Source organism: Coturnix japonica, chromosome 4, assembly GCF_054131305.1.
Source record: "Coturnix japonica strain WE chromosome 4, WE-NBRP24, whole genome shotgun sequence".
NCBI lineage: Eukaryota > Metazoa > Chordata > Aves > Galliformes > Phasianidae > Coturnix > Coturnix japonica.
This window is the reverse complement of record NC_140666.1, coordinates 463,477-489,886: the sequence shown is the minus strand read 5'-3', so window position 1 is coordinate 489,886 and position 26,410 is coordinate 463,477. Positions and strand designations below refer to the sequence as shown.

Here is a 26,410-nt window from a genome sequence, read left to right as displayed (position 1 = left end):
AGAAACATTAGAATCTTACAGAGGAGATGAAAATCATCTTCACTATGCTTTTAGACTGTGCATAGACTAGACCAAGAGGTGTGGTGTTGCTTTGATACCTTATGAGGAGCACCGGTATTAGTGGATGAAGCTAACATTGTCTCAGAAGCACAATAATGGAGTACTTTTGTTTATAGTTGGCCTGAATGCAGTACAGGAGTGTGCTGCAGTAGTACTTGTTCTGAAATTCTAGGCTCTGACAAAGAAGTTTAGCAGGGTCCAAAGCACTTGTGAAAACAGTAAAATATTATTACTTCCTGTGTTAACAAATGAGTCTGTTACAATAGGATGATGAAAATAATACTGCTTTAATGTGCTAATCATCAAACAGAGGATCTAGTCAGATTTCTAACTTCCAGCTCTTTAATTTTAGAGGTCTAGTTTGGAGCCTAGGGGACGCATACAAGTTTGCCTGCGTATTAAACCCTTTACGGCACGGGAGAGAGCAAATGGATTGCAGGTAAGGCATTTATTTAATCATAAACAAAAAAACAACCCTTAAAGTATATATGTTTTCTTTCCTGTAAGATGACCTTTTAAAACTTTTTTCATGCCTGCATTACTTGTGCTTCCTTGTAATAGGGATGTGTTTCACTTGAGGACTCAACAAGCATTATACTGAAGTCCCCTAAGAGCTCATTGGGAAGAATGAGCGATAAAACTTTAGGACAGACAACACAGAAGTTCACCTTTTCACGGGTAAATTAATTGTCTTTAAATGATATTAAGTTATTTGTGGAAAAAGTTGCTTGTCTTCTGTTACTTCATATAAAGCAAACAAGTTTTTCTTAACTGTCTTTAGAATTATCAACGTGTATCTGACTCCTTACAAGTACCTAAATATTGCTTAAACAAAATAAAGAGATTAACCAGCTTCTTGGTAACATTCAGGTGTTTGGACCTGAAGCAACTCAAGAAGAATTCTTTGAAGGTACTGTGAAGCAACCAGTGAAAGAGTTCTTAGAAGGATGTAATCGCCTTGTTTTTACGTATGGCGTTACAAATGCTGGGAAAACTTACACATTCCAAGGTATGAGCAGAAATGCTTTTTCCTTGAATTAATTTCTTATAGTGAGAACTACTTCTAGAAGAGAGAGATGTTATGACTTCTTACCTAGTTACTCAACAGGCCTTGTACGTTGCCTTCTTTTGAATATTAGTAGCCTTGAAAAGTCGTCTTCTTCCATAACAAATATTACTAAATTTACAAGTGTGTGAGACAGTCTATACTACAATAACTTTGGTTTTTGTTCCTACTATAAATGCGTGCATCTTAAATGCTGTTCTTTATTTGAAGGCAAAGTATGTCTGAGTTTGATTTATAGTAGGCAGAAATTAAACATTCTGAAACATTTGATCAAAGTATTTCAATCTTTTTTCAAATTTCTGATTTTAGTAATAACAGCAGCATAGAAGATTGTGTTCCCTGAGCTTTAGTAGTACAGAAATAATACATCAATGTCCTTTCTGGCTGGGAGCAGTTGTTTTTTATGTTTAATATCGTCATAACAAATGAAACGATTGGGTTCACAGGAAACAAATTCCCCTTATTTCTGTTATTTAGTGTTCTGTTACTATGTATTTCCAATAGTTTTATATGCATGGAGCTGAAGACTTTCCCACAGTAATACCTTTTTAGGACTTAAATATTAAGAATCAACAGGGTAGTATGTTCAAAAATTATCTTTCTATGCACCTTCCATACAGCACTATAGAAATTCTTCTGCGTATTGTCCTCTCTTGTGTTCATGACTGACTTTAAAACACTGAAGCTTGCTTGGTATTTAGTGACAGTGGAAAAACTAAGGCGTGAAGTAGGCAAGATGTGGAGGTAGTTGTGTGCTCCAAGAAAAGGCAATGGGAAAGGAGCTGAGTTACTTTAACAGTTTTTATGAGACTTGTAGATATTTATAAATAGGGTTTGTGGGACGAACGGAATGTTGTAGCAGAGACATCACTCTGGTTGTTATTTCAGGGTTGTTTCAGAGCGGGAAGGGAGCCTGGTAAACAGTTGAAAATCTGCACGTCTGTTAAATGTGGGAGTTTGCTGTGGGTTATTTTTTCTTCTTAAGGCTAAGCTTATGCAGAATATTCTGGCTGTTTTAAAGTGATGCCCTGTAATGTCTAAGGAATGGGATGTGAGCTGTTGCTTAAAGCCAGTATTTTTCAGGGAACAGTCTAGTAACACTGCAAACATTGCTTCAGACTGTAACTGGCCTCTAAATTCTTTGTGTATACTTTGAGATTAGAATCAGTTATCTTTGTCTTCATTTATGTTTATATGTTGCTTACAATAGTAACCTGGCCCTTCTTTTGTGTATTGCTTACAGGGACAGAAGATGATGTTGGTATTTTGCCAAGGACAATGGATATGTTGTTTAAAACTGTTGGAGGAAGGCTATACACAAAAATGGATCTGAAACCTATTAGGTGGAGAGATTACGTAAAACTGACTAATGACAAAGTGAGAGAAGAAATTGCTCTTAAAAATTCATTGCTTCGTCTGACAAAAGAGGTAGGAAACTACTTTATAAAGAAATGATGAGTACATGCATCTTGTGATAGTTCAGTGTTATCCTTTCCATTCTGTAATGAAAGAGGGTTCTGTATTTACACACAGTTTTCTATTTGTCTTTCTGTTCCTGCTGAAAAAGAATGAAACATCTTATTAGTGGTGTGCTACACCGCACTGGGGTATTTTAGTTGTGGAGTATATTAACTTGATCTTACTGATGAGTTGGTTAAGTGTGGACTTCACAGTGTGAAAGGCAGGTGGCAGTAAAATTCCTTCTGAATTATTTCAAGAGCACAGCTGAGTATGAAGTCTGGCTCCAATGATCTTTAAGTATTTCGGGGAAAAACAGCACGTGTCTTCTACATGAACCAAAGATGTGTAAAACTGTTCTAGGTTTAGTGAGTATGTGGAAAGAAAATGCAGTGGACAGCTATATGCTGATCTCATCCTACTCCATTAGAGAGTTAAGATGCGATCGTGCGATATAGGTGCCTCCTCTAGTTTCAAGAACCGTGCTCCTAGGTAAAATACTTGACCTTATAAGCTAAGTAGGTACAAGCTTTGCTGACTATACAAAGCCAGATCTGGGTGAGTGTCATGTAGATGAAAACTTCTATGTTAGAAGTTTTACTTCTAAGCATACTGTATCTGGTAGGTGAGATTCCTCCTCTTCAGTAGATGAGAATTTCTTTCTACTTTTGTGTTCTATAAAAAAGCAACACAACCTGAAGCCTGGGAACTGAGTATACATCTATGAACATCATGAGATCTACATGTTGGGAGCTATTCTGTATTTTCTATGACCAAAGTACTTAAAAATATTATATTTACAAAATTTAGTCATAACTTCATTTGTGTAACACTTTGATAGCCTGAGTTAAGAAATAATAAGCTGCTTATCTACATTAAGTGATCGAGTATTCTACCTTAACTTCCTTTTCTGAGAGTTGACCTAATAAGCCATAGGATATGGAAGTCCTGAATTAAGAAAATCCCAATAAGAAAAATATTTCAGGAGTCCAAGATTCATGAAGGGTAAAATGCAGATTATAAATGGGCTATTGAAAATCATCTTATTAAATAACTCCTTTTCCTGTTGGGGATTCTCTCCTTATTTGTTCTTTTTCTTTCTGAATCAGGAAGCTGAAGTGCATCAGATCTTATAGTAAAGGAATTGTCAGAAATGAGTAGTAAGGTGAAACCAGTCAAAATGTGTAGCCAGGATTTTTGTGTTGGCACCTTGGAACTATACTGTATTGTTTTGTGGTAGAGCAATACAGCTGCTTTTAAATAAATAAATAAATAAATAAATAAAAGCAACCACTGGTGTATTGGTGCTGTACATCAATAATAAATCCTAAAGTCTCTGTTTTCTTTCGTAGGTAGACCATCACAACAGCACTAATGACAAATCCCCAGCTGATTCTAAGGGTATGTTTTATATTAAACAGTAGCAATTAGAAAAGCTTCTGTAAGGTCAACGACTGGCTTTTTTGGCTAATGCTGATAATAAAGGGATTATTTAGCTTTTATTTGTAACAGAACGGAATAATGGGCAGGACATCTGGGCAGAAAATGGCTGGAGACTACTGGGACATCTATCATAACCTGGTTTTATGAGGTGAAAGTAAAACAAAGAAAAAGAGTATGATTTCTGATAAGATCCCTAGTGGTTTTCCGACAGGCCTTTAGGGCACTTAAGAACTCACTAAATACTTTTTTTTCCCTAAAAAGTCAGAACGAAGTGTCCTTACTAGTTCAGTTCTCTATATTGTAAAGACTGAAGAGTTCTGAATATTTCTAGCCCAACTATAGATGTTAGATTGGGTTTTGGAAGTGAAAAAGCAAGCTTTATAGCAGGCGTGTCTTTGCAAATGTGTAGGGCAAGCGTCTTGACTTCCAGATACTTGGTGTTTGTATGAGAGGTGGGGATTCTCTGTGTTTATGTTCTGGGAAAAGTTTTAAGCTGTAAGCTTAACTATTACTTATTTTTAAATGCAGCTAGTTTTACTGTCTCTACATTGACTTGTAATATTTTCTACTTTGCAGGTGCAGAAAATCTCTCAGAAGGATCAGACCAACTTAGCAGATTATCTATAGATGATTTTGTGAAGTTCTCTGGGTTTCATTTTTTGAGATTTACAATGAATGTTTTTATGATTTACTGGCTCCTTTATCAAATGACAGAAAAAAAAGGACACTTTGCCTTGCTCAAGACATCAAGGGATATTCTTACGTAAAAGGTAACTAGAATACTTTGCAAACTGCCGAGCTTGTCATGGAATAGTGTAACATGTTTCTTCTGAGATAGAAAACTCTTAAATGTGTTCAGTGTAGCTCTAGAAGTGTCTGCTTGAATGCGAAGGCAACAAGCTACATGTATGTATCTGCATCTTCAACAGTATTCTCCTTATTCCTGTACTTTGCCCATAAAGCCTGTGTGAACTCCACTGCCTTCATCATCCTTGAAAATGAGAGCCATACAGTCGTTATAATGCAGACAAAATCCAGATAACCCATCCCCAATAAAAACTACAAGCTAAAACAAAAAACTTCTCAGATTGACTTCTGCACCAATGAATACAAACTCTGGGCTTCTGTAGTTTAAGAACTTAGCTTTTGTACTTTCAGTACTAAGGCTGCTTGCTTAATTTGGATGGAGCATACTTTAGTATACTGGTAGGTTAAACTGTTGTGCTATACTATAACTTGCCCTTTTCTGTGGGAGGAAGAATCTTAGTCTTATCTGCCATCAGCTTGTCGTATGTTTGAGGCAGAGTTAATGAAGTATTTTATTGTCTTAACTAAATGTTCTTAGTTTGTATACCTTATTTCTTGTTCACCTTCTCTTTTGCTAACGAAGCTTGCAAAAATCACTTTTCCTTCTTTTGAAAGGTTTGCAGTGGGTTCAGATTTCTGATTCTAAAGAAGCTTTCAGGCTTTTTAAACTGGGACAGAAACACCAGAGTTTTGCAAGCACAAAGCTAAATACTTGCTCCAGCTGAAGGTGGGAACTTTCACTAACATTGGGTGTAACATAGTGTGGGGAAGAGGGATGAATGAAAATATTGTTTATGGCTTTTTTTTGGGGAAGAGGCTTTAAAAAGGCTTGATATCTAGTGTTCCATGTGATGTTTTGTGACAGTTTGTGATTCTAGTGCTTTAAACTAGAAGGATTAGTCCTTCAAGCAGATAAGCGCATACAAAAGCTAAGTGTTTTATCAAAAACTCTCAACAAAACAACTAAGCCTTCTTCCATGTAAGTAATGGTGGTTCATGAGGGGGAAGAAAAGCAAAATAAAGTAAGAAAGAATGTGTCTTTAAAAGGCTTAATGCATCTAGTAGAATTATTGTTAATTGAATCTGGAATAAATCCAGCAGTGTTTTGAACAGATGTTATAGATTTTAGAAAATGTGTGTATTTCTGGCTATTGACCTTGCTTCATTTCTCCTTTTAGCCACAGTATATTTACAATTAAGGTACTAAGAATCGGAGACCTTGAAATGCCACGAGTGACACGAGTCAATGAGTAAGTTCAGAGCAGAGTTCCCTTCTTCTTTTAGGATGAAATTGTCAGTTACTTTCAGTATTGATGTATTGATATTAGGCTGATCTAGCTAACCAAATTCAGAGAGAAGAAAGCCTGCTTGCTACTTCTGTCTGAGATTGTGCTCTAAATGAGTGCAGACAGAGCTTTCTGTATTTTAAACAATGTAGTATTTATTTACAGTCACAGCTGGATATAATTGCAGAATTCTCTGCTGATTCTCATTTGAAGGTGTCTTTCTGTCCCAAATAGGTGAGCTCTGTGTTCATGAAATGCCACACTGTGCCTGGTAGCCTATTCAAATTCTGTTATGCTTAAAAGTGGATGAAAATAGGCCTTGCTACTGGATTAGTCTCTTATCTGTCTGTCCTTTCTAGGGAAGAAGGATTCCTTAAAATTAGCTGCTGCTTAAAGTGCTTTGATTTATTCAGAACTGTTTTATTTGTTGGTCCTGATCACTTGAAATTTTAACAATATGGGGGAAATGTAGTGATGACTTTGATAGTAATTTTCTTTAAAATAAGAACTCATTTACCACTCCTGCACTAAAGCTACTTATGGGTCACGTGTGTTGTGACAGGAGCGTAGCTATGTGAAGCTTTTAGCTCTGTTTGCAGAATTCAGTAGCTGTAAAGAGTCCAGCAGGTAACCTCACTAGAGAACAGTTTGTTTAGTCACGCTTTAGGAGTTCTCTCCTAATTTTCTGTACATCACCAGCTGTTTGATTCAGGGGCTTAACCTTGGTTTAGGAAACACCAGAGATGTTGTGATAAGTATATGCTTCTTTATTTCCAAAGTATTTACTATTGTCCTTTCCTAGAGACAATATACTGAGTGGTTATCTCTGATTTTGTTGGGTATTGTTTTCTTAGAAGTAGATAGGTCAGTTTGCCAGATGTGGTAAGGGAAAGAGAAAGGTGAGAGAGAATTTAAGCTAACGTGAGGCTGTATGACCTATCTTAGGCTGGATGTTGAATGTACTTTTTGTTTTAAATGTTCTCGTGGGTTGTCTAAGAAGATAATGGCTGCATAGTAGCTGGAACAATCATACAACCTGACTGCAAACTAGCAAAAAGATTAAATTCAAAACAACCCACAACTCAAAATGATTTAAAGACTAGTGCAGTTATTAATGTGTTGTCTTCCACTTGGATAGCTCTCACATTGAAATGAAGCTGTTCACTTCTGCTAATGGGATTTGTTGTGGTTTTTGCCTTCAAAGGGTGCAGCAGCACATACCGTTTCGTGAAAGTTAGTTAACACACTTTCTTCAGGGATTCTTCAGTGGAAAAGGGAAGATACACATGTTAGCAAACATCAGCCAGTGTGCTTCAACCTATGAAGAAACAGTCAATGTGCTAAGATTCTCAGCTATTGCATAAAAAGTGAGTATGTTGTAGTCTATTTTGTTGATCAGTACTTATGATTTGCATTTAAAGAAAAAATTCTGTTCTTCTAAGAATATGAATCTATTTGTGTAGTATCTGTAGTGAATCTGGGTGTTTGTCTCCATACAGCAGTCAGGTTTTTTAATTTAGTGTTTTAGTTGAGCTTAATTTTCCTACAGAGTTTTCTAAAAATCTCTACTGGGGTCTTTGTGTTTCTTTGGGGCGTGAGGGCAGAAGCATCTTCTGAGAATCTCATTCCTAAAAAGTATTCAACCTAACAAGAAGCAACTTGTTACATCTGGAGGAGATTTTATGCTATTTACTTAATTTTTCTCTCTTCTCAAAATATGATCCCATGTAGGAAAGCAAATCCAGCTACCCCATATGTTGCTGCTGTTGTAATTTTGAATATTGTCCAGTTCAAGTGTTGACAAAAGAAGTGGAGCAGTAAAGAGTTTGAAAAGCTGTGTTATGGCCATCAGATGCTTCAGTGGGAAAGTGGGGGTTAAGCGGAATGGGTAGGAGTGAGTGCTATGATATAACACTGAAGAAGTTAAGCTGTCAGATCAGTGCTACAGTCTTGATGGAAAACTTTGAAGTGCTGGGAGTTTGTGTTTGAAGCACAATTGATGGATGTGTGGCGTTGGATTGTGGCCTTATCTGAAAGAGGTTAAGTGTGAAAGTAGAGGGAGCAGCCTATGAGGGTGATGTGGCGCTGCAAGACAAAGAACTGAAAAGATGATGATCAGTTGCATTGAATGCAACTGGAAACTCAAAACATAAAAAAAGCAGAAATCTATGGCTGCATGAAGTGGCAGTTCTTGTACATTGTTTGCCTAGTGAAACTCTTGAGGTTAAAAGCAGGATTGGAGTCTGCAATAACTCCTTTGTACTTTCTTGAAAACTGGTTTAAGTAGTGACCAAACATCAAATACTATAAAATATATTAGCTGTTACTAGAATGCCACTTATCTTCCCCCCATACGAATCACTGTCATGTTGTATGTGAATTTGTGAGGTGGGTTTTGAAGCTGAAATTAAAAACTTCTTGTATGGCTGTCTTCATAGTGGCTATCCAGACTATCTGTAGAAATAACAGCTATTATGTAGTCAGCTATTCACAAGTTTTAACTGATTATAAATTACGTTTCAGGGTGGAGAACATAGCATAGTGCCTGACACCTGTGTTGATCCTGAGGGCATTCTTGATTCTGTGCATTATGATGTCATGGATATTAAAGAGCAAGCTGAGGCAGCACATAGTTCCATTGTATCCCTGGAGGACCCGAAGGAAGATACTGGCTGGTTTGAAAAGCAGCTGGAGAAAACTAACTTTGAACTGATGGAGACCAAAGAAGAGCTAACAGAGAAAAACACCAAACTACTTAAAACTGAAGAAGAGCTGATGCAGAAGAACAAAGGTGAGTTATGCGATGTGAAAGGTAGAAGACAGAAATAGTTCATTAATCTAAAAGAGAAATAACCAGTTTGAGTAGGAATTAGAGGAGATGTTCTACCTTTGGAACCATAGCCTGTAGATAAGTGATAGTTTGTTCCTTGTGTATATTCAGGTTCAGCAATTCCACGGTTTTTGGTTATTTCTTTTCTTTTTTTCCCCCTCTCCTTTAAACTGCAACTAGCAGCTTTACGCTTTCGTAAGTATGGGGTTAAATGTCTATATCTTGATTTTTACTTTTATATTGTAATCTCTACTCTTCTTTATGTCTTGTTGATGCAATGTTTTCGTTCCAAGAAATATAGAAAACTTTTGAATCACTCCCAATAAGTGAAGACCACATGCAAATTAATTAATCTGTTCAAAAGCTACCTAAACATTAGAATATCTGGAAAAATTGATTACTTAATAAACTATCTATTGGCTAGTTATGTAATACAACCTTTTCTGTGTGTTACAGACTTTGAAATGCAGATGATTAAATTGGATGAGTCTGTTGAGCAACTTAAAGAAGCAACTGAGGTAACTTTATCAAGAAGATGTTGTGTAAAATTGTTTTAATACTAACTTGTGGTAGCTTAAAATGCTATTCCAGTAGGCTCCATTAATAGATTTCTTACCGAGCTTAGCTTAATTTGCCTTTAATGCATTGTGTAATTCAGCTACTTAACACTACATGTTAAGTTAACATGTAGTGTTAAGTTACTTAACACTACATGTTAAGTTACATAATTTTTTTTTATTTTTTATTTCCAAGAAAATGAATGCACAAAATGAAAGGATTCGAGAGCTAATGGACATCGTGGTGCAGAAAGATGACATTATTACAGAGCTACGAGACTTAAAATCTCATTTAGAAGAAAAAGTAAAAGATTATGTGAGTTTTACACATCTCCATATCCTTATACAAAAAAAGGAAAACACTAATTCTATGCTTGTAATCAACACATTTTTGGAAAACTGATTTTCTGTATGTAGCTGCTACTCGCTTGAAATTGTAAACAATTCAAATTTATCTGAAGGTAGTTGTTGTTAACACAAACAACAAAAATATCAGTGTGTTCCACTAACTCCTGCCTCACACTCCTACATCAGAGGAAGAGCAACAGTAAAAGTATGTTGAGTAGAGTTGGAAGTACGAGTATGAATGGTCAGGATATCTCCACGTTCTATGCAGTCCATAAAACTTTATCCTGACTAATGTACCACGAGCTTCTGAATATGTGAAGACTAGCTTGATTAAGTATGTGTGCATACCACTTCTGGTGGTTTTTGTTCATTTTTTGATGTTTGGTAGCCTGAAGTAGCTCTGAAAACATTTATAGTTAATTCTGTCACTCAGATCTCTAACCTTGTAAGCTTAGCAACTTGACCCTTCTTAGTCTTTGACTGTCTGCATCACTGCAACTTAGTATTTCCATGGTATTAAAGCTGACTGTGATGAGTAGTCATGTCCTCACCTATTACTTCTTCCAAGAACAAGGCTCCAACTCTATCTGTGAGATTGTGTGGCCTGAACACTTCTGAGGCTTTTCTTTTCATAAGCTACTAAAGATGAATAATCAGTCCTTGGCAGTGCCAGCATGGCTTAACAATCGTCATCTTGTAAGTAAGGAAGCTTCACTTGTGGTCAAGGACACAATCTAAAATATGCGTGACAGAGCTGACTAAGCTTTAAGGTTGGATTATATCTGTCACGATGAAAGAGATTTTAGCAGCTTAGCAGAAGTGTGATGTGATGAACTTGTATGAGAGCTGACCGTTTGCTCTTTGGCCATGTTTGTAATTTTGTTGACTTCTTGGAAACAGGAAATTCTTTGATAAACTGGTAAACTCTTGATTGTGTGCAAGTCTTTTACTTTGTAACCTGCTAGGCTCTTGCTTTCCCTTGTATACTCTACCGAGTATTGCACCTGTCATTATCTGAAGGTGTACTTGTTCTGTCTGCTATTGAGATTTGTAACTGATGTCTATAGAGTCACCGGGTAAATATTTTAGCTGTATGGTTTTGTGTAAATATTTGCCTACAGAAGATTACTGAGACTTAAGTGCTCCTTTTGTTAAGCTTCAATGTAACTGATCTTATATCAATACAGGAAAAGACTACCTACCATTTAACTACCATTAAAGCAGAACCGGCAGAAGAGAACACTAATAAAGGAACTGAAAGCAGCCAATTTTCAGTGCTTTCAGTTAAAGCACTGAAACAAGAGAAAACTGAGTTGGAAGTGGGAAGAAAGCGCAGTACTGATGAAGATAAGCCTACTGTGGAAGAGCCACCTCCAAAGAAAGGTACAGTTTCTTCCATCGTTGAACAGGGTGTCTTCCAAAACAATAAATTGCTTCCTATTCCGGATAGGAAGCAAAAGGCTGTGAAGCGCGTACCTTATGGTATAAGGAGAAAAGCCACTGTGTTAAACTGTAAATAGAAGTAACTGTTATGTAAATATCCCTTTTTCAGAAGGTCCTATGCTGTTCATTTTTGAATGCTTAAGAATCAAAGTTTTTTGCACTATTTTTTTCCTTTCTGCTGCTTTTTCCTCATCTGTTGATGCACTTGCAGATTTGGTAATAGTTTTAAAGCAGTTTCTTTAAGATTGTTTCAACTGCTGTTGCTGATCTTCTGAGTAGCATCAGCTGTTCAAGTGCTTTTTTTTGTTTGTTTGTTTTGTTTTTCCTGAAGCAACTATCAAAATTGTTGACGACCTGCTAATTGCTCGCTCATGGGCAGTATTTGAGCAAAACGGTTTGGATAAGCTCTGATGCATTTAACTTCACTTCTGGGCACAGCTGAGCATCAGTGTTCCTAGAATTACGGAAGGCATATACAATGTAGAAGGGAAAATCTAAAACTTAGCTGTAGTCCCTTCCTTTCTTGTATTCCTCTTGCAAAATATGTGCAAGGGAGAAAGTCAAGGCCTTCTTTGGATGAGATGCTGTTCTTGGATGATTTGTCCCTGCTGCCTTTATTTGGCATAAATATTGAATCCTAATGTGACCACTGAATGGCATCACGTATAATGCATCTTACCAGAGACTGAGGGAGGGATGTGGACTCCTCCATACTCCAAATAGTAGTGGGTTTGTTATAATCATATGACCAAAGCTCACATTTAAAAATTGCAGACAAAAAGGTTGAAGAGTTAAGTAGCAAAGAAGCAAATCTGATTCAAGAAGTGATGCAGCTGAAAAACAGCTTGGAGCAGATGAAACATTCTCTTCGGGAAAAGGAAAAGAGTGAAATGGAGAAAGTGCAACGTATAGAATCGTAAGTAACCACTGAGTTAACTTAGAGCCCCTGAGAATGAACTAGAGTTAAAAATAGTTAATGGGAACATCCCTTTGACTTAATGTATTTGCATGCTTATCAATAGCCAACCTACTACTTTAGGATGCTTTGGTATGCTACTTGAGTCCCAAGGGAAAACAGGAGTGTGCAAGGAAATAAAGAATAATATGGGGATTTCTGGTGGTTTTGTTGTACATCCCTCAGAATAGCATCTGAATAATTTATTGCTTCAGAATCTGATTATGAGAAGCAAGCTGAAATTCAAAAGTAATTGTTTAAATCTTGTCACTGGTCTGGATAGATTTGAGAGTCTATTGACAAATAGAAACCAACAGGCAGGGCATGGATTAAGCTGTAATTGCTGTTTCCATGAGATGTGTAACAGTAATGTTCTTTGTCTCTTTATTTTTAACATAAGGCTAGAAAATATTCTTTCTGAGAGTTCTGCCCTTGTACTGAATTTGAAAAAAGATTTGCAGAGGAAAGAAGAAGAGTATGCAGATCTAAAAGACAAACATTCTGATGCCAAGAAACAAATTCAGCAAGTACAAAGCGAGGTTTGTAGTCAACTGAGATATTTTTTTCTGTAAGATTATGCTTGGCTTTCTGCTGTTAAAACTTCTCCAACTTTAACTATGAAGCTGGAAATTTCACACTAGTGTGGCTAGCAGAAAATCTTAGGTAAAGTTGCCATTGTAGCTCTAGAGGGGACCAGAAGTTAAAACATGGTTTCACATAGATAATGAACAGAGGAAAGTGAAGTTGGTTAGTAGTCTGGAATAAGGTTTGTGAAGAGAATAGCTAATCTGCCTCTGGAGGGGACTTGTTATTATCTCTACGTTACTGGTGACTTGCCATTGGTATCCGTGGTAACTCCAAAGCCTAAAACCTAAGTCTTGTGAAAAAACGCTGATAACTGGGAAGAAGAATGCTATTTACTTGAAGAGAAATAGACTAATTTCCAGAGGCTCTTTTAATATTAGCGTGTATATTTTTTTTCTTCAATTTCAGCTTCAGTGATGTTAATAGTTAAAATTTAATTATTAAACAAGTAGATATCTTAAAACCCATTTTGCAGGATCTTAGTCTGAAAGGGTGTGCTTGGGGTGGAAAATTGAAGCTTAAAAATGAATTCATGTCTTCCTTGGTAACCTTGCACTTGCTGTCGTTTTCCTACTCAGCACTTGTTTGTGAATTCCTCTTTATTTAACAAAGAAGTATTTGGCCAGGTTGGATTACAGAAGTCTTTTAATGAACCGTGAGCTGTGCTTACATTACAGGTGTCCACAATGCGTTCTGTGGAGGAATCCCTCAGGAACAAGATGGATGAACTTGAAAGGATTAATAACCAGTTTAAGGATGAGCTGGATTATAAAGACCATACTATCCAACAACTTAAACAGGTATTTTTCTTGCTCTTAATTTTTATTACATGAATGATGCAGGTTTTCCAAGCAACAGGGAAAAGGTCCAAAAAAAAAAAAAAAAAAAAAATTGGAGCAAAATGAAAGTGGCCAACTGAAATTAGCGTTAGACCATGAAAGATATTCAAATAATTAGTCACTACAGAGTACTGGCAGATTGCTTTAAATACAGTAATCTGCATAGTAAATACATATGTAATACATGCATGTAACCTGATCTTGTTGAGTGACATCACGATATGTTAATTGAAATGTCTTACCATAAATTCTTTTTATCAGCTTGAGTCCTTATTTATGCTATATGAAAAACTTATTAATTCTAGGCTGTCTTAAAGATTCTGCTTGTTTCTACTGTGTATGCTTTTCTTTCAACATGAAATATAGGAGCTGTTGGAAACTGAGAGGATGGAAGATATCTCCAAAGACTATGATCAACTATGTGACGGTCAGTCATTATTTGTGTGTGTGTGTGTGGAATATCCGTGTAAATGTTGTCACATTGCTAATGACTTTGAGTCTTCTATGTTTCGATTTTAAGACATGTCTGCATATATTTGTATGTAAATATTTCAATGGAGATGGTCTATTTCTTTTAAAAGAGCTTTTGGTCATGGGAGAATCTTGATTTGAGAATAAAGGGAGCTAGTAGGGAGCTCATCTGTAAATTTTCAAACCTTCAGATCTGTGTGCAAGGGATAGAATAATTGAAGTTATGCGGATGACATTAGAAGAAGATGAGGAAATGCATCTTGAACAAGATGAAATGCTTGAAGGTCTGTTAGAAGAGAACGAAAAATTAGCTTCAGGTAATCTTTCCAGGGAAAGGGAGCAGGGATGCAAAAGGGGTTTAGACGTACTGTGATAGCCACTTCCATTTTCATGTGACTGTTACTTAGGCATTAACGTTCCATAGTAAACAACAAATCTCTTGTAGTTAAAGGCTTCTGTTATTTCTTTATGTCTGTAGCAGATAAAACCGAAGTTGCTTTAGTAAAAAGTCATCGGTGTGGTATTTCAAATATATATTTGAAATGATATGCTATCTAACCTAATTTTGTGTATTGAGTAGAACTGATTGCATGGAAACAGAAATACAGTGAACTGGAATACCAGAGCAATAGTGACTGGCAGCAAAAGAACAACGAAAGTGATGAGGCAAATTTGAATGAAAACAGTACAGAATTAATAAAGCTGCAAAAAGAGCTGGAGGTAACTTAACTTCAAAGTTGTAACTTGATAAAGTAAACTGTTATATTGATTACAGAAACTTCCTGTAAAAGCTGCAGTGCAACATGCAATAGGGACCAGGTGCAGCTTTTTTGTGGTACGTTAAGAATGGCATCACTGATGCCCCCATAGTATAGGAAGTGTAGCCTTCCCTACATTATGCTGCCATGAGCAGTGCTTCTTTTGCTGGCCTCTGAACAGTTAGTTGTCTTATCCCATCTGATGTTATTTTTTGTTGTTGTTGTTTGTTTGTTTTATTAAATAAAAGTAATGGGCTGGCAGTGGGAGTTTTCTAAGTGAGTATACAATAGGTTACATCCACTCTGTTAGTGGAATGGTTCTGAACTTCTTTCCTCCTTCACCTTGAGTAAGCTTATTCATGATATATTTTTTTAATGCGCAGAGCCAATTCCCTTTTTCAAGAAGAGGGGAAAGTTGAACATTCATTGCTTCATTCTATACCATGTCAATGTGCTATAAGCAGAGTATACTTATACAATTGTTGTTTGCAAGAAAGGAATACTAACTCAAAGCAAATTGTAACTTACGGTGTATTTGTCAAAACTGTTTTCTGTTAGTTGCTTGGGCAACTAATATAAGCTATCGAAATCATCATCTAACTTTATCACCAGGAAGCCTTTTTTGTTGGGCTGCGGGTCTACTAATTTTCCTTGGTTAAAAGACTTTTATTTTTTCCAAGCAGTTTCTCAGGTGCTCTGTCCTATATATGAGAATGTCTGCCAGTAGGTTTGATAGGAAAGGAGACTACTCCTACAGTGTAAACTGTGTTGCTTTTCTTTGTCTTTCAACCCTGAAGGAGCTGCAAGTTTTCCTACAACTGCTGCAAGGCAGCGTAAAGTAGGTTTTAGTTAGTGTTAGAAGTTTTTAAGTTAAAAGAGTTTTTCTTATACTGACTTTTGGTGTAAGTTCTGTAAAGCTTGTGTGAACATTTATAAAGAAAAAGAGATGTTTTATGGGGGCTCTCCAGTCTGAATAAGAAATACTGGAAATGATTATTTTTTAATGGAAAAGAACTAATGATTATCCAATACCTGCCTTTGGGAATATTCTGTAGTAAAAACTGCTAATGTTTCTGTTATCTTGCAGAAACAAGTCTATTTAATGATGACCTGGCTTTTAAGTCTTTTATTCCTTAATGACTCACTATTTCATTTTTGGTTTCTTTGAAACAGGAAAGTGAGACTAAGTATCAAACTGATAGAAAAAAGTGGCTGGAGGAGAAAGAAGAGCTCCTAAATCAGATAAAAGAAGCTGAGAATCTTCGCAACAAAGAAATGAAACAATTTGCTGAGGACCGACAACATTATGGAAAGCAACAAGCAGAAACTGTAAGTGATGAGGTCCTGGCAGAGTTGTCTGGTGCCTGTAGTTTGGAGACAACTACATACCAAGTATTAACAGTAAGGGTGCATAAGAGCAGCTTGTCCAATTCCCCTTGCTTTCTTATGTGGCAAAGCCCATATGAGAACTGCTTGATTTGGAAAAGGAAGGAATGGGGGGGCCACAAAAAGAAAGATCTTTCATAAGTGCATAGTGAAATGTCACATATGTGGGACATCAATAACAAAATTACAGTTGAAAAATAGATCACTATTTAATGAGACTAAGACAGTATTTTGTACAATAGCTTTTGTTTGTTCTCTTTTCTGCAAAGCAGAACGCCATTAAGCCTTTATAAGGAAGAAAAGGCAATTGAGTTTCTAAAGAAACCCCACAAACTTCTCTCCAGATACTGAATAAAAATACTTGGTCAAACGGCCACAGTTTTGCTCCTTTATCACTTTCCAAATAGTGACTGATAACAAAGTCACTTGAGTTACTTGAGCTGTTTGCTGGGCTCTTGTCATGTAACTTCTTAAACATGTGAATCTGTACATTTTGCAAAGCTTTTTTTACATCTGGAAGTAGTTAGTCCCGACTTTCTGGACCTGCAAGCAGCATAGAAGGATGTGAGGAGCTTAGTATTATTATCACTTTGTGACTTTATTTTCCTAAAGCTCATTAGTAATCATTAAATGAGCAAATTGAAGTTCTTAAATATTACTAATATTTTTTCACAAGGAGGGTAATGTAGGTTGTCTAATAGAAGCATGGTTTTGCTTCTGTAGGTTTGTAGTGCAACTAGTTCTAGAGCTCCTGTGGATCTTGAAGAGATCATACATTTACTAAGACTGTAAAACGGTGCTAACTACCGAAGTGTTAGAACAGTTCAGTGTGTAGTAGGTGATGTTCACTGTTAATCTGTTCTTCATTTAGGAAAGACTTGTTGCCCAGCTGGAGGAAAAGGACCGTAATCTTCAAAAGTGGCGTGAGGAGAGAGATCAGTTAGTAGAAGCTTTGGAAGAACAGCTCAAAAGTTTGGCTTTAAATGAAAGCTTGGAGCAGATGAAACGCTGTCTTCGGGAAAAGGAAAAGAGTGAAATGGAGAAAGTGCAACGTATAGAATCGTAAGTAACCACTGAGTTAACTTAGAGCCCTTTGAGAATGAACTAGAGTTAAAAATAGTTAATGGGAACATCCCTTCGACTTAATGCATCTGCATGCTTATCAATGGCCAAACTACTACTTTAGGGTGCTTTGGTATGCTACTTGAGTTCCAAGGGAAAACAGGAGTGTGCAAGGAAATAAAGAATAATATGGGGATTTCTGGTGGTTTTGTTGTACATCCCTCAGAATAGCATCTGAATAATTTATTGCTTCAGAATCTGATTATGAGAAGCAAGCTGAAATTCAAAAGTAATTGTTTAAATCTTGTCACTGGTCTGGATAGATTTGAGAGTCTATTGACAAATAGAAACCAACAGGCAGGGCATGGATTAAGCTGTAATTGCTGTTTCCATGAGATGTGTAACAGTAATGTTCTTTGTCTCTTTATTTTTAACATAAGGCTAGAAAATATTCTTTCTGAGAGTTCTGCCCTTGTACTGAATTTGAAAAAAGATTTGCAGAGGAAAGAAGAAGAGTATGCAGATCTAAAAGACAAACATTCTGATGCCGAGAAACAAATTCAGCAAGTACAAAGCGAGGTTTGTAGTCAACTGAGATATTTTTTTTCTGTAAGATTATGCTTGGCTTTCTGCTGTTAAAACTTCTCAAACTTTAACTATGAAGCTGGAAATTTCACACTAGTGTGGCTAGCAGAAAATCTTAGGTAAAGTTGCCATTGAAGCTCTAGAGGGGACCAGAAGTTAAAACATGGTTTCACATAGATAATGAACAGAGGAAAGTGAAGTTGGTTAGTAGTCTGGAATAAGGTTTGTGAAGAGAATAGCTAATCTGCCTCTGGAGGGGACTTGTTATTATCTCTACGTTACTGGTGACTTGCCATTGGTATCCGTGGTAACTCCAAAGCCTAAAACCTAAGTCTTGTGAAAAAACGCTGATAACTGGGAAGAAGAATGCTATTTACTTGAAGAGAAATAGACTAATTTCCAGAGGCTCTTTAATATAAGCATGTATATTTTTTTTCTTCAATTTCAGCTTCAGTGATGCTAATAGTTAAAATTTAATTATTAAACAAGAAGATATCTTAAAACCCATTTTGCAGGATCTTAGTCTGAAAGTTTATTGGGTGTGCTTGGGGTGGAAAATTGAAGCTTAAAAATGAATTCATGTCTTCCTTGGTAACCTTGCACTTGCTGTCGTTTTCCTACTCAGCACTTGTTTGTGAATTCCTGTTTATTTAACAAAGAAGTATTTGGCCAGGTTGGATTACAGAAGTCTTTTAATGAACCGTGAGCTGTGCTTACATTACAGGTGTCCACGATGCGTTCTGTGGAGGAATCCCTCAGGAACAAGATGGATGAACTTGAAAGGATTAATAACCAGTTTAAGGATGAGCTGGATTATAAAGACTATACTATCCAACAACTTAAACGGGTATTTTACTTGCTCTTAATTTTTATTAAATGAATGATGCAGGTTTTCCAAGCAACAGGAAAAAGGTGGAAAAAAAAAAAATTGGAGCAAAATGAAAGTGGCAACTGAAATTAGTGGTAGACCATGAAAGATATTCAAATAATTAGTCACTACAGAGCACTGGCAGATTGCTTTAAATACAATAATCTGCATAGTAAATACATATGTAATACATGCATATAACCTGATCTTGTTGAGTGACATCACGATATGTTAATTGAAATGTCTTACCATAAAATCTTTTTATCAGCTTGAGTCCTTATTTATGCTATATAAAAAACTTATTATTTCTAGGCTGTCTTAAAGATTCTGCTTGTTTCTACTGTGTATGCTTTTCTTTCAACATGAAATATAGGAGCTGGTGGGAAAGGACCATAATCGTCAAAAGTGGCGTGAGGAGAGAGATCAGTTAGTAGAAGCTTTGGAAGAGCAGCTCAAAACTTTGGCTTCTAATGTCATACAAAAAGAGACAGAAATAGCAGAACTGAGACAATCTGCCTTAAAGGATTCAAGCAAGGTCAGCTCTCCTTTCCTCCTACCTGATTAGCTACCCATAAATTCTGTAAAACTCCTGTACCTGCTCTTTGTATTCTGGGTGTGGTTCTGTTCTTGAACACTGTCGTATTGACATCATGTGCAACTAACCAAAAAAAGCACCAGCTTTTATTTTTGTTCTTCAGAAACAGAATTTCTGTTAATTACTAAAATTTCAATTTTTTTCAGTTGTTCAGATAAGCAGATGTCAGTTTGATGCTTATGATCCTACAGTCAGACTGGACATCTGTAGCTTTTTCTGATAATTCACAGCATTTCCGGATCCCAAGCTAGGCTCAATACTCAGACAGTAGTTCTGTCTCAGGTTTCTTACTTTCTTTGCTTTCTCTGAGGTAGTATCTACAATGGTATGAAAAGACAGAAGGGGACGTGGAGAGAGATTAAGGGAAGCATCAAAAAGCAGAGGGGGGATGATCTCTAGAAGTTGCATTTCTTATTTCAACATCCAGCTTTTAATCAGGATAGCCAATCTAAGCCGTAGCATAGAATTTCAGAAGCTAAACAGAAGACTAAATGAGTTGTGCTCTTTTGAGAATGTTTGGATTCACTTTCTCTGAGAAGAAAGATGTTCTCATAGCAAAACTTCCCCTACAACTGCCGACTTTCTCACAGTACCGAGGATTTGGGAACAAATAAAAGCTCGGGTTATTATATCTTAAGAGAGATGAAGGCTGAAGCACATAAGTAAAATAGAAGAATCAAAATATATTGTATTACAGCTTCCCAGGCAATTCTGTGACTACTGCACTTGTAACAGTGACCGTACAAATCCGTGAAATGTTACTGTTCTTGAATAGTTAAGTGTTCTAGCCTGCAATTCTAAAACTGATGCTACTAAGTAATTGCAATACTGCTTGTGTGTGTTAATTCCTTTTGCCAATCCCACAACTCAGCAGTTTTTACTGTTTATTAGGATAATGCAACTGTGATAGAAGAGTTAAGAAAAGAACTGGCTGACAAAGATGACTTTATAAAGGAATTAAAACAACGCATTAACCACAGTAGCCCTCAGTGTTTGCCAGAAAAACCTTTACTTGAAGAAAGACAAAGTAGAAGGAATGACTCTGTAAATGAAAAGGTATGATTATATTTATAGAAAGTCAGTACTTAACATCTTGTTAACCCCTTTTTGTTCTTCTGTTTTCCTAGGAGATACTGGAGCTAGAATCATTTTTCTTAGCATATAGTCCTTTAACTACATATTCAGTGATGAGTACTTGTTGGTTCTTTTTGTCTTCCACTCAAACATGAGCTCTCATCTTCTCAAAAATATTTTATTTACTAGAACACCATCTCTCTGTGTACATTATGGAACTTTTCCATGCAGTTTTCCATGTATTCGTATGTGGATGCTGAAGATTAGGCAGAGGTTTAGCCTTTGGTGTTCTAACATAGCAGCTGTGAGCGCGCAGAGTATGGGGGGAATGGATGACAAAACGACCAGTGTTACAGATTTTGTCCTTAAATAATGTCTCGCTTTCTCTCTTTTGGAGGCAGAATACTGCCTGAGACTGTTAGTGAGACCCAGTAGGGTGTATCTGAAGATCACACAATGAATAGATGTTACTACCTTCCCACGCTTGTGCTGTGTTTCAGCTTACGTGTTCATGTGGCGTCTGAGCTTGAGGTTTTACACTGTAGCTTTAGAAAACTCGAGATATTTTGGAGGTCTAATGCATAGCCTAATCTTTACTCCTTTTAAATATTTACAGCCTAGGAAACAACAAAGCAAAAGTAAAACTGGAGAAAGTATTCCATTAAGATGCAAAGCTGAAGACAATTATTTGTCACGTCGATGTACTAGGAGCCTCACTTCATTAAATGAATCTGAGGTTAGTATGAAACTTCAGATCTGAAAGTGTTGTGATTGTATTGCTTTTGATAAGGAATGAGTAGGAAAAGATCTCATGTTCTCTAAACAATTCCCAAGTTTTAATTTATTTATCCCTTTCAAGGTGATCAGATCACCTGTTTTTATAGCCTTTGATAGGAATAAAAGCTGTTGAAACAATTGTGTGATGAATTTTTGTCAGGTGCTGTTGAAAACTCTCCTCATGTTAATGCTTACGAAGTGGCTCATGATTAGATAAGTTACTTGGAAAAAATTCATGGAGCCACTGAAACGGGCACAGCAAATTGAATTTATTTTCTTCCTCTGCAGGATTTCTGGAGATTGTTTTGTTAGCAGATGATGTTAATCATTCCTATATAAGTTTTTAATTGCTAACTTTCATAAAATAGCAGTTACATATATTTTAAAAACAAAGTATTTATTAACCAACTTAATTCTTGGAAATACAGTGGGTGGTGATACTCCATTCAGATTCTTAGCAGAGCCTGATAAAGTGGCTCTGACTACTTTTTGTCTTTCTACAATCTTTGGTAACTTTTTGAGAGGAAGAAGACTCCCCTCAGGGGGTCGGAACAGTGTAAGTTGTAAAAGCTGCTAGTCTGTGTTTGGGACACTGGAGTTTGCTAGTTACTAGCAGCAGTAGAAGCAGCCATCTACCATTTTCTGATGTCCCCAGCAGCCTGTTTTCCATGTGTTCAACCAGCATCTGAACTCATTTTTGATATGCTAGCTGAATTCCTGCCATAGAGAAGGAGGAGTCCAGGTGATCTCAGTTCTGACTTTGTTGTTCCTGTTGAGAAAAACAGGATTGGGTGGATTGTGGACAGTAAGTGCTGCTGGGGAAATGCATACTGACATTTCCCTGTCACTTAGCTGTGCATTTGCTGCCATTTGACCATGAGCAGGTACATGATAGCCTTCAGCTTAAGTACGGTGTCATTGCTTGAATGTCTGTATTCTCTCCAGGGAAAAGATAGCGATGGAGTTCTTTAATGACTTGTACTGGGCTTGCACCTTGCCAGCTGGACCTTACTTATGTAAATAACATCTCTAGTGTAGAAGAGGAAGGGCAAATTCCCTAAGATTAAGCTGGAAGTTAATCGAACACTTGAATCAAATGCTCCTGTTCCTGCCCAGTTCTGACGCAGCAGAGTTGAGATGAAGAAAATCGTGTCAGTTCTACCACCATTCTCTATTAAAAAAAAGTGTAGTTGTCTGTGCCCTTGAGAAAAAATGACTTGTAAAGTATCAGGCTCAGTTTAACATGGAGAACTTTTTTTGTGATCATAGATTGGAAATAATTTTAAATGTAACAAGTTTTAGGAAAGAAGGGTAAAACTCTGCTGTAACTGAAATAGACTCCTTCTGTTACAAGTGTTCTTACAGCAGGAAAATCGAATGCTTACATATCCTTTTCCAGATGCTTTATAGCTTTTTAATCTCATGGCTACCTTAACACTTGCACTTAAAATTCTTCTGTGCTATCAGGAGCATTTGGAAACTGTCCTCGACTCTTCTGGAGTGTCCACAGAAAATGGCAAAACTAGTCGGTTCCCAAAACCGGAGCTGGAAATCCCACTGACACCTCTGCAACCTGATAAGACGGAGATAAAGCAGCACGGCAGCATGATACCTTTAGGAGTGAAAATGCCTAAGGCAAAAAAGAAAAGAAGTGATGAGATGGATGAGGTATGACCTAGACCCAACAGAAAACAAAATATCTGATGCCTTTTTACCATTCTCATTTAAGCATTAAAAAAATGCTATTTCTACCTCAGTAAAGTAGTTGAAGAATTTAATCAATGAACTGCTTTAATGAACAAAACTAATAGCCAAGCTCAGTTATAATGGTTTAAGAGAAGGGAATTTCTCTTAACTCCATTGTGTATTTTCTTTGAAACCTGTAGACATAAATCAGCTTTTTAGACATCATGAGATGTCTAATGCTGATATCTTAATGTCCTGTTTTTATAATTGAATGCTTATTTATTATTTGATTTACAGTGGAATAGCTACCACTAGCAAATACTTCCCTACTATTAGCAAAAGTGTTTAAAGTGTTCACTTTTGTGACATCAGTTGTTCTTTCCAAAAGAATCATGGCTGAAACTTGTCTTATTTTCCCAGGATTTTGTGAAAAGTGAGAACACGAAAAATACAAAATCTGTCATGGCTATTAATTCACCCTCTGCAAGTGACGAGAAAATGGTTGGTTGTTGTTCTAGTTTTGAAGCTAGCTTGGGACTTCCTGTAATTGTGTGGTCACACGAAAGAAGCAGTGTCTTATCCTTATGTGTATACCTGAATGGGAATCTTACATGCTTATGAGCTCTTCCTATTAAATTCCATAAGCTAACCAAAGGGCAAGTCAGTCTGTCCCCAGAGCGTGTAATGGCTGTACTGTGTAATGATTTGGAGGGAAGGATATTGCACACTGAATAGTTGGGAAGAGAAGCTTTAGTGTATTATCGTGTGCTTTTGTAAGTGAAGCCCTTGTATTAAACTAAGGTTCATATCATTAATATGCATGGGAGTTATTAAAAACAGATGTTCACATGTGATAGCAGTATCCTTGGCATGGTCAGAGTATGAGTAGTAGATTTTTCCCATCTGTTGTCTTCTGTTTTGTATGTTTGTTTATTTTATGTAATTAGAACAGCTTATGTAAGAAACAACTCCACCGCTTGGGAGCTACTTTTAAAGAAACTACTGCCTTATTAAGAAACTTTAAGAAACGTATGCCTTGAAATAGCTGAGATTTTGACAACTCCCTAAAGGGTATAAAAATGTCTACATTACTTGCCGTTGTGGTATCATCAGCATAATGAACAGAGGTGTCAGTAGTAAAGCTCAAAATGTCAACTTAAAATAACGTTGAACTAAAATGAAGTTTAAACAATGCTCTTGTTTCACATGTTCACATCTCTGTTGAACAGAAATCCGGAAAAGACTACTTCCTGAGAAAGCGAGTACATGCTTCAAGACTGACTAAAAAGAAGGATGAAACACTGCAAAAAGTTGGAGATTTTATTCAAAGCTCTCCTTCTATTATACACTCTAAAGGTTGGTGTAGAATAAGTTTTATTCCATGTTTTCTAGACATTGTAGAATGGCTTGTTTCTGCTGTAGGCTATTAATGTATGTGTTCTGAGACTTGTCTTCCAGGTTAAGTTGTCCTTTGATTTATGAAGTAAATGCATTTATTCGTCTCTTCAGAGATTCATTATTACATTTGTGAAAACCTACAAGTATACAGAGAAAGTTGGTTCTGTCTTGTGCTTCTGTCAGCACGAAAGTTAGGCCTGTTGTTTAACTCCTGCTGAAGTTTCTGACTTCCAGCGACTTCTGAGCCATGATTGTCTTTCATACTCCATTTTAATGCATGCTTTAAACTGCCGTACCTGAAGCTATAAACTGTTTCAGCTATAGAAGCAATAAAGAACCTCGATGAACAAATACAATTTCTGAGTATTTTCACTTAAATTTTACGTGTCATTTATAAACCAAGTTTGTTACGAAGCTTTTTTTGCATTCAGTGATTTAAAGACTCACAAAACCAGTAAGTTGATTGGTTTATGTATCAAAACAAATTTCTTCTAGCCAAGAAGCTGATGTCAGCAGTAAGTTCTCCTAAATCAAGCGAACCTGAACGTCTCGAAGAAGGAGAGACCAAGCCAAAACGATGCAAAAGGAAGCTGTATTCCACTGTTGTTTCTGGCCCTCTAGATATACCTGCTTCTTCGGTAAGCGATTATACTGTAGTCTTGGCTTAAAATAAACTACTAAGGAGTCCAAACAGACTGGAGGTTTCATCTATTTGCAGGAGGAGGTTGAAAGTACTGAGGTATTTCTTTATTCTACCAAGTCATTCTTGTTGGTCTTCCTGCTGTTCTGTTTTATTTTGTCCTCAAAGATCTCTGTGTTTGGCTGGCATACAGTTTCCTAAGTAGGTGATGTAGCAATCATGGAGATGTCTTCTAATTTGGAATCATAGATAATTTCAGTGTGTCGGAGTGGGATTATTCTACTACACGCTTTTTTAGAGCACAACTTAGACAGCTTTTTAGGTATGCTTAAACTATGATCTCCTGTCTAAGCCAACTTGCAAAGGATCTGATGTGCCAGTTTCATGACTCTGTCGGCAGCTATTGTGCTAAGAACATTCTTGCTCTGTTGGAACTGCATCTTTTAATTATATTAGAGTCCTTTTTCTGTTCAGCATAGTGATCATTTGCCCATACTGTAATATCCCTCTGAATTTTTTGATGATTTGACGAATGATAGGGGCAGAAACCAAAATGTTTTTTTTTTTTTGTTAGAGGATGAAGAAGATGAGACAATTTCTTTTCTCACTGTAGTTCTGAGAACATGGAACTGAACCGAGAACTGAAATTCTGGGCAAGTCATAGCTACAGGGATTGAGGCTAAAAATGTTTTCTGAACGCTTCATGTTTCACAAAACAAGTATTATAATACTCTTTTGAAAACAAGTATTTCAAAATGAAAGCTGCCTTCAGGCTTTCCTCAGATGTGTGTGCTTTTTTAAGATAAACAGGATTTTGTACATTCTCCATATTTGTTCCTTGTGATTAAGCTGCATTAAAATGATCTCGGTATCCCATATTTTTCTGAATAAAATATAATAAGCAAATTCCATTCTGAAATCCATTTAGGGGAAGAAATATGTTTGCGTGGGTCAAGAAGAGCTTGTCAGTCTTGTGCGAAAAGATGAGTAACTTTTGAAATGTTTTCTTCAGGAATCTGAGGAACAAAAGAAGGAAAGTGATCATCTGATCATCAAGCGACGGCTGAGATCCAGAACAGCTAAAAAACCTTGAAGAAGCGTGTTTGTTCCCCTTTCTCAGGACATACTTTTATCGTATTATTAAAACTGGTTGTTAATAAACAGTAACAGTAACTCCGTTGTGTTCTTAAATTTGTATATAGGTGTATGTTGCAGAACGGTGGGAGAAAAGCAGACGACCACACCTGTCATTGACATATGATCAGCGAATCTCATTTATTCCTTGGCTGCGTGTACCTTTATAATACGGATAATTAGCTCATACATATTGCAAAAGTGGAGCTCATCATTGGTTCCCAATTACATACCATCCCCGAGTATCTTAACAGCTTGTTGTTATCAGCTGAAAGCTACTCCCTTGCTGAGTTCCCAGA

The 26,410-nt window shown here is 36.7% G+C and overlaps 2 protein-coding genes and 1 long non-coding RNA gene across 3 annotated transcripts; all 3 read left to right on the top strand.

Moving 5' to 3' along the window:
- The first annotated feature begins 587 nt into the window (after nt 1–587).
- LOC146760897 (kinesin-like protein KIF20B) lies at nt 588–4,008 on the top strand. The gene is made up of 4 exons (XM_085545961.1): nt 588–738; nt 931–1,069; nt 2,370–2,554; nt 3,937–4,008. The coding sequence occupies exons 1-4, from the start codon at nt 688–690 to the stop codon at nt 4,006–4,008; spliced, it is 447 nt and encodes a 148-aa protein (XP_085402087.1). The 5' UTR covers nt 588–687.
- A 589-nt stretch (nt 4,009–4,597) lies between these two features.
- Nucleotides 4,598–6,085, top strand: LOC146760896 (uncharacterized). The gene is made up of 3 exons (XR_014946120.1): nt 4,598–4,797; nt 5,450–5,561; nt 6,013–6,085. It is a non-coding gene; the product is annotated as an uncharacterized LOC146760896 (long non-coding RNA).
- Nucleotides 6,086–12,659: 6,574 nt separating this feature from the next.
- LOC146760895 (kinesin-like protein KIF20B) lies at nt 12,660–26,150 on the top strand. The gene is made up of 17 exons (XM_085544368.1): nt 12,660–12,792; nt 13,516–13,638; nt 14,044–14,104; nt 14,340–14,465; nt 14,729–14,868; nt 16,080–16,235; nt 17,164–17,354; nt 17,795–17,933; nt 18,664–18,786; nt 19,181–19,342; nt 20,294–20,458; nt 21,093–21,212; nt 22,721–22,921; nt 23,360–23,440; nt 24,169–24,295; nt 24,833–24,975; nt 25,990–26,150. The coding sequence occupies exons 2-17, from the start codon at nt 13,525–13,527 to the stop codon at nt 26,068–26,070; spliced, it is 2,130 nt and encodes a 709-aa protein (XP_085400494.1). The 5' UTR covers nt 12,660–12,792; nt 13,516–13,524; the 3' UTR covers nt 26,071–26,150.
- Nucleotides 26,151–26,410: the final 260 nt, after the last annotated feature.

What these genes read in the sequence shown, in the direction of transcription:
- LOC146760895 (XM_085544368.1), top strand. Translation starts at nt 13,525, where the DNA reads ATGCGTTCTGTGGAGGAATCCCTCAGGAACAAGATGGATGAACTTGAA. An exon ending in GAACGAAAAATTAGCTTCAG is followed by an intron (nt 14,466 to 14,728) that starts GTAATCTTTCCA and finishes TGTATTGAGTAG; the next exon opens with AACTGATTGCATGGAAACAG. An exon ending in CCTTAAAGGATTCAAGCAAG is followed by an intron (nt 19,343 to 20,293) that starts GTCAGCTCTCCT and finishes ACTGTTTATTAG; the next exon opens with GATAATGCAACTGTGATAGA.
- LOC146760897 (XM_085545961.1), top strand. Translation starts at nt 688, where the DNA reads ATGAGCGATAAAACTTTAGGACAGACAACACAGAAGTTCACCTTTTCA. An exon ending in GAAAACTTACACATTCCAAG is followed by an intron (nt 1,070 to 2,369) that starts GTATGAGCAGAA and finishes TATTGCTTACAG; the next exon opens with GGACAGAAGATGATGTTGGT. An exon ending in TGCTTCGTCTGACAAAAGAG is followed by an intron (nt 2,555 to 3,936) that starts GTAGGAAACTAC and finishes TTTCTTTCGTAG; the next exon opens with GTAGACCATCACAACAGCAC.